The sequence below is a fragment of the Triticum dicoccoides genome, chromosome 5B (assembly GCF_002162155.2).
Source record: "Triticum dicoccoides isolate Atlit2015 ecotype Zavitan chromosome 5B, WEW_v2.0, whole genome shotgun sequence".
NCBI lineage: Eukaryota > Viridiplantae > Streptophyta > Magnoliopsida > Poales > Poaceae > Triticum > Triticum dicoccoides.
In genome coordinates this window covers 363,014,556-363,021,694 of record NC_041389.1, presented here as the reverse complement: position 1 = coordinate 363,021,694, position 7,139 = coordinate 363,014,556, and the positions used below count along the sequence as shown (strand labels likewise).

The following is a 7,139-nucleotide window of genomic DNA, read 5'->3' as shown; positions in this document are numbered from 1 at the left end:
CCCCACCCAGCCACAACATGGGGATGGATTCCGCTGACCGGTCCACTGACCAGGCCACCACGCGCGCTGCCTTGGACAGGGCGGGGCCACCCAATGGCGCCAGCTCCCCTGCTATTGCACCAGGCTGCCCCCTGCTGCCGCTGTGTTGACGCCTGACCAAAGCCTGTAGAGCCCGATCCCGATTCTGCACAGTCTTGCGGTCCACCCCTCCCCGACGGGACCCATTGATGAATCTCCCACACCCACCCGCGAGGTCTTGCATGCCTCATGCCCAAGTAAGCCAATCCCGAGTCGTTTTGCATCCCCGCCAATCACGCTGCGTCGATCGTGGGGACGTGCCGTGCCCCAGTCCTGGACGCTGGGAGAGTTCCTGGCCGCTGCTACAAAGCACCTGAACGTCACCCTGCCGGCGCCAGGGAAGAAGCCACACCGGCCACTCAACTTCGCCCCCCGTCACGGACGCTCGACCACCGTCTCCTGCCCGACGGGGGCGCCTCCAACTGCCGAGCGACGAGCCCAAGTCCAAGTTCTCCGCACGCTTAGGACCATTGGCATCAACCAGAAGATAACCGCTGCCGAGATGAAGGCCTACGACGATCTGTTTGCTGCACCTATCTCTCTGACATTCCTTAAGGCCATTGCCGCGCTGGTCGATCACGAGATCCCAGCCTGTGTGGTGTCGCCGGCGACACTTGCGGCACGCGTCGACAACATGTGCGAGAGCTAGCTTAGCCTAGAACCTACTACCCGTCGATCCCGTTTCCATGGATCACGGCCTTAAGATAGCTATCTGGAACGTGCGCGGCCTCAACGCGCGGGCTCGTCACCATGTCGTCCGATCACTCCTGGACACCATCGGGGCCTCCATTGTATGCTTGCAAGAAACAAAAGTGCAATTGCTCTGTTCGTCTGTTGTCCTTGATACTCTTGGCTCAGAGTATGATGACTACACATACCTCCCAGCCATTGGCACACGGGGTGGCATCTTGCTAGCGTGGAAGAGCAGGGCCGTGTCCATCACGGACCCAATGTTCACCACTAACGCGATCACCGCGAAGGTGTCCACGACCACGGGAACGTCGTGGTGGCTTACGGTGGTATATGGCCCGCAGGATGATGCCGACAAGTTCGCCTTCCTGCAGGAGCTCCGCGAGATAAGGATGGTTTGTCTGGAGCCATGGCTTGTTTGCGGCGATTTCAACCTCATTCTCCGCGACGAGGACAAGAACATGGGCAACGTCAATAGACGAATGATGGGAAAATTCCGCCGCCTGACCAATGACCTCGCGCTCAAGGAGATCTACCTCAATGGGCGTCGCTACACTTGGTAGAACGAGCAGACCCCGCCGACCCTTGTGCACCTTGACCGCGTGCTCTGCACCTCCGACTTGGAAGACACACACGACAGATGCCACCTCCAATGCCTCACGTCTGTCGTGTCCGATCACTCCCCGTTGCTGCTTGATTGTTCGTCAGTGCCCACCTCTCAAAGGCGATTCCATTTTGAGGAATTATGGCTACGCTTGGATGGGTTCCAGGAGTTGGTGACCACGTCCTGGGGCTCCACGTACCACGCCGACCCTTTTCGTCGCCTCATGCTACGGCTCCAGGCAACAGTGACTTGCCTCACGAGCTGAAGCTCCAAATCAATGGGCAACATCAAGGCTAAGCTAGCCATCACCCGCGAGCTCATCTCGCGCTTCGACAAGGCCCAGGAATCACACATTCTCTCGCCCCCGAAGGGCTGGCTATGCAAGCAACTCAAGATCTCCTACCTGGGACTTGCGTCCATGGAACTCACGATCGCTCGTCAACGCTCTCGCATAGCCAACCATAAAGACGGCGACGCCAACACAGGCTTCTTCCACCAGCAGTGCTCATTTAGACGGCAGAAGAACCACTTCTTTAGCCTCGCTGCGGATGGCAAAGTCCTCACAGAGCATGCTGACATGGTGCAGGCGGCCTCCCTCCACTTCGACGCCCTGCTCGGCACCGCTGCCAATCGCAAGCATTCCCTGGACATGTTGCAGCTCATCGAGCCGACAGACCTCGCCGACCTCGATGAGCCATTCAGCATGGAGGAGATATGGGAGGCTGTCAAGCGCCTTCCCGCGCACAAAGCGCCAGGCCTGGACGGATTTATGGCGGAGTTCCCCCGCGCGTGATGGAGCATCATCAAGCAGGACTTCCTCGACGTGTTCCAACAGCTCTACGACCTGCGAGGAAGAGGGTTCAACAAGCTGAACTAGGCGCTACTGACGCTGCTCCCCAAGCACGCCGCCGCCCACGAACTGCGCGACTATCGGCCGATCAGCCTCATCCACATAGTAGCCAAGCTATTTGCCGAAGTGCTCTCGATCCGCCTCAGCGCCAAGCTAGACCACCTTGTCAGCCGCAACCAGAATGCATTCATCCCGGGACGAAGCCTGCACGACAACTTTGTCCTCGTCAAGCAGTCGCTCAAGATGTTGCATCGACTGGGAGCTCCGCGAGTTATGCGCAAACTCGACGTCGCATGCACCTTCGACTCCATATCTTGGCCATTCCTCTTCGAGGTTTTGCGCCAATACGGATTCAAGAACCGCTTGATGGAATGGACAACCATCCTCCTGTCATCTTCCAGCACACGCATTCTCATGAACGCCAAGCCCGGACCACCCATCTGGCATCGACAAGGGCTTCGGCAGGGTGACTCTATGTCCCCACAGCTATTCATGATCGCCGTCGACACTCTTGGACGGCTCCTGGGACGCGCCCACAGCTTGGCCATCCTGCATCCGCTGCACCCGCGTCGAAACATCCCGGCGATCTCCCTATACACCGACGATGTCATGATCTTCTGCCATGCCACGACTGACGACGTTGTCGCGGTTAGGGAGATCCTCTCCCTATTCAGCAGGGCCTCCGGTCTTCGGGTGAACTTTACCAAGAGCTCCGCCACTGTCTTTCCTGGTGACCAGACGACCACGGAGACGATCGCGCACCTTGGCTGCCCAGTGGTGACACTCCCTCTCACCTACCTCGGCATCCCCCAGTCCACGCGCCATCCAACTGCCGCCCAGCTGCAGCCCATGGTCGACGCGATCGCCGCGCGCCTTCCCTCCTGGAAGGCTTGGCTGATGACCAAAACTAGGCGCCTGACACTGGTTAAATCGGTCATGTGTGCTATCCCGGTGCATCAACTGCTCGCATTTGCACCCCCCAAGAAGACCATCAAGTAGCTCAAGAAGATCCAACACGGATTCCTCTGGGCCGGGCGCGCCGCTGCCAACGGAGGGCACTGCCACGTCAACTAGAGCCGCGTTTGCCGCCCCATCGAGCTTGGGTGGCTAGGCGTGCGTGACCTTGAACGCGCCGGCCTCGCTTTGCGTCTGCGATGGTTGTGGTTCGCCAAAACGGACCCCGAGCGAGCATGGCAAGGGCTCGACCTCCAGTTCTCACCCATGGAGCGCGCGTTATTTTGGGCATCCACGACCATGGCCATCGGGATTGGGTGGACCACCCTGCTCTGGGAGGACCGCTGGATCAATGGCCAATCCGTCCACAACTCTTACCTAATCTCTACGATTGCATACCCAAGCGACAACGCATGGCAAGAACCGTGGCAGACGGGCTGATTGGCAACTCCTGGGCACACGACATTCACGGCAACCTGGGCTTGCACGAGATTGGCAGTATCTACAACTATGGCAGGTCACGCAACGCACGGTGCTCTCCGCCGCCCCGGACCAGCTGATTTGGAAATGGAAAGCGAGCGGCACCTACTCCGCACAATCCTGCTACGAGGCCACCTTCCATGGATCGACCACTTGCTACTCCTAGAAGCTCATCTGGAAGACTTGGGCGCCACCGAGAGTGAAATTCTTTCATTGGCTGGCCAACCAAGACCGGTGCTGGACGGCCGAGAGGCTGGCTCGACATGGACTGCAACATCACCCCGCTGCCTCCTATGCGATCAAGAACTGGAGACGCTCATGCACTTGCTACAAGAATGCCCCTTTGCCCGCTAGGCATGGCACGAGGTACTAGCCTGGCTGCACATTCCAGCCCCGATCCCCAACCGCGATCCCTCCCTCATGGACTGGTGGAAGCATGCCAGGGAAAACACGCCACCGGGACCTCATAAAGCCCTGAAATCCGCTGCACTGCTCGTGCCCTGGATGGTTTGCAAACACAGGAACAGCTGCGTCTTCGACAACGCAACACCATCCATGAACACGCTTCTCGACAGGATCAAGGACGAGGCATCCTCTTGGGCGGCTGCTGGGGCACCCGGCCTCCGGCTGGTACTGCCACAAACATGGGATGTACACTAATCACACTGTAATTCACGCGTCCTCGGACGTTTGTAACTGAACTCCTCACTTTTCAATGCAAAAAAAAAGGCAAAGCTTTTGCATTTTCTCGATTTTTTTTGCTTTTCCTATTTCCTTTATATTAGCTAAACTTACATTATTGTGCTATATTGAGCGCGATGTATTTGCAAGCGTTGATGATATTAAGATTATACAGTGCTATCAAAAAGTGAGGAAACGCAAGGGGCTACTACCTCGTGGTCGTCGTGTTAATGGTATAGTATGTTCTCTCTTTTTTTCTTTTTTCTTTTTGTAAATTTCATCCGAACAATTGACTTAGTCTATGTCAAGTGTCTTGATTTTAGATATGCAATTTTATGTTTGCAGATCCAAGTCGTTCTACTATTGCTGGTGAAGAAATGATGGCCTCGGATTAAGCAAGTCTTCACTAATTAGGTACCAAACCATGTTCGTAACAATGCAATTTGTTAAACTATTTATTTTAAGGAATTTTCTCTCATGATAATAATGAATTTGTACTTCATTTAAAATGTGATTTTGTGGCATACTTCTAACACAAATTGGTGTGCGTGGGAGTATTTGATTTATATTTAGTCAGTTAGTTTTTTTTTTAGATAGTCAGTTAGGTTTAGCCCTAGGCTTTGAGAAATCCTGTTTTCGCCTCTGCTAGTAGCTCGTAAAGCCCATGTTCGAGTGTAAAAACAAAGTGAACGTCTCGGTTTTTTTGGTGACACTACTGTTAAATTAGCAGCTACCTCTGTTTTATGTGGGGAGCAGCAGATCCTCTTCTCTTTTTTTCATCTTAACTCTTAAGGCAATGCTACTCTGTAGAACATTCCCACTGGTTTCTGTTCTTCAGAGGAGGCAACATCCCCCTGATCTGCTCTAATCCTATCTACGGGGCGCAAGTAGGCTGGTCGACGGCTCAGATTGCTTAGGTGATCCGAATGATGAGACGGGGACATTCTTGGTGTCCAATGGTAGCAGTCGAAGATTGCTATCAATTGGCCAAGGAGTCTGCCAATGTCTCCTTTGATCACAACCTGAGAGGGACTGACGGGCGCCTAATTTGCAGTCAGTGTGACGAGGCATCAGTCTTTATGTTTTTTTTTGGACATGAATCAGTCTTTATGTTGGTTTGATGATCCTGTTTACTTTTGTAAAAAAAGCGATGTACAATGTAACAAGTGTTACTAGGTCGTAAAGCCCATGTTTGAGTGTATATAAGAGATGTTACCATCTTGATACTTCAGGTAATTCACTTGGTTTGTTAGCTCTGGTTTGAAATTTAACATCTTGGCTGGGTGCTATCAAATGAGCCGCTGTCTGATTTCTGTTCTTCAGCCGAGACAACATAATTCGTTTTTTGCGGGAAGAGACACATAATTCTGATCTTATGTTGATTCACAAGAAGATTTTTAGGCAGCAGCATATCGGTTCTGATGCATGGCGTGAGTTTCTCTACACAAAAAATGAGTATATGAGGAGTAGTAAATTTCATGCTGCCACACCACATAATTCGCTGCAACGTGAGTATGTATTCGAACTTCACACATTGTTTCTCTGACAGGATTTGCATTCAGCAGTGTAACACGATGTGAAGATATTATTGTATTCGAACTTCACCTTTCTCTTCCTCTAAAATCTCTCGTAACACAAGGGGAAAAAGAAAGCCATGTTCACGTGATCGCGATCCGGCGGCTGCCACTCATCAGCTCACCCTCACCTTGCTGCCGCAGCAGCAGCCGCCGCCGGCGGCCGGCTTGCCCTGCTTCTCGGCGTCGGTGCGGTCGAGGAACTCGCGGTTCTCCTTCCACACCTCGCCGTCGTCGTACACCTCCTTCTTCCAGATGGGCACGGAGGCCTTGATCTCGTCGATCACGTAGTGGCACGCCTCCATGGCGTCCGCGCGGTGCACGGCCGAGGCGGCCACGAACACGCTGGCCTCGCCGGCGGGGACCGTCCCGAGGCGGTGCGCCACGGCCAGCCGGCACAGCGCGTGCGCGGCGCGGGCCTCGCGGAGGATGGCCTCGAGCCGGCGCCGCGCCATGGCCCCGTACGCCTCGTAGCGGAGCTCCACCACGCGCCTCCCGTCGAAGTGGTCCCGCGTGGTGCCCTCGAAGGTGGCGATGGCGCCCGCCGAGAGGTCGCGGACGTGGTCCACGTACCGGCCCATGTCCAGGCGGCCCGATCCCTCGTCAAGGATCTCGACCAGGTCCTGGCACGCCGCCTCCGTGGTTGGGGCCTCGTCGGCGGCCATCGAGGGGCTGCGCTTCGGGGTGCTTGGATCACGGAGCTCGGGCGCTCCAAGTCGTCGGTGCAGGCAGCGAGATAAGGTTTGGTGGAGGAGAGGAGACGAACCACGGAAGTGCCCCGCGGCTTTCTTATTTTATCATCCTGCTCCCAGCACCGGCGATTTTCTTAAATTCGATTTCAGTCTCAAGCGGCAGAAACTTAAAAAATAAATCGAGAGGACAGCGGAAGAATAAGAAACTACTCCTAGAAGCGAGCCTGTGAGATAGCAAAGTTCCTCTTGATTACTTGCGATCATTCGTAGTACTCGTGTGTGATTGAGATCGAGTGGCTCTGCCTGCGCTGAGCAATCAAAGGGTTGACCGGCATAGGAGGGGGAAACCTGCTCCCAATGTCTGTCTTGAAGGCTTGAAGTGGACCATGAAATATACTCCCTTCGTTTTTAAATATTTGTCTTTTTAAATATTTTAACAAATGATTACATACAAAACAAAATAAGTAAATCTACACTCTAAAATATGTCTATATATATCTGTATGTGGTAGTCCATTTAAAATCTCTAAAATGACA

At 54.1% G+C, this 7,139-nt stretch overlaps 1 protein-coding gene across 1 annotated transcript; it reads right to left on the bottom strand.

Moving 5' to 3' along the window:
• Positions 1–5,801: 5,801 nt before the first annotated feature.
• LOC119309093 (molybdopterin synthase catalytic subunit-like) lies at positions 5,802–6,766 on the bottom strand. Its single transcript, XM_037585176.1, has one exon. It carries the CDS (start codon positions 6,574–6,576, stop codon positions 6,028–6,030), a length of 549 nt encoding a protein of 182 aa, XP_037441073.1. The 5' UTR covers positions 6,577–6,766; the 3' UTR covers positions 5,802–6,027.
• Between the last annotated feature and the right edge of the window lie 373 nt (positions 6,767–7,139).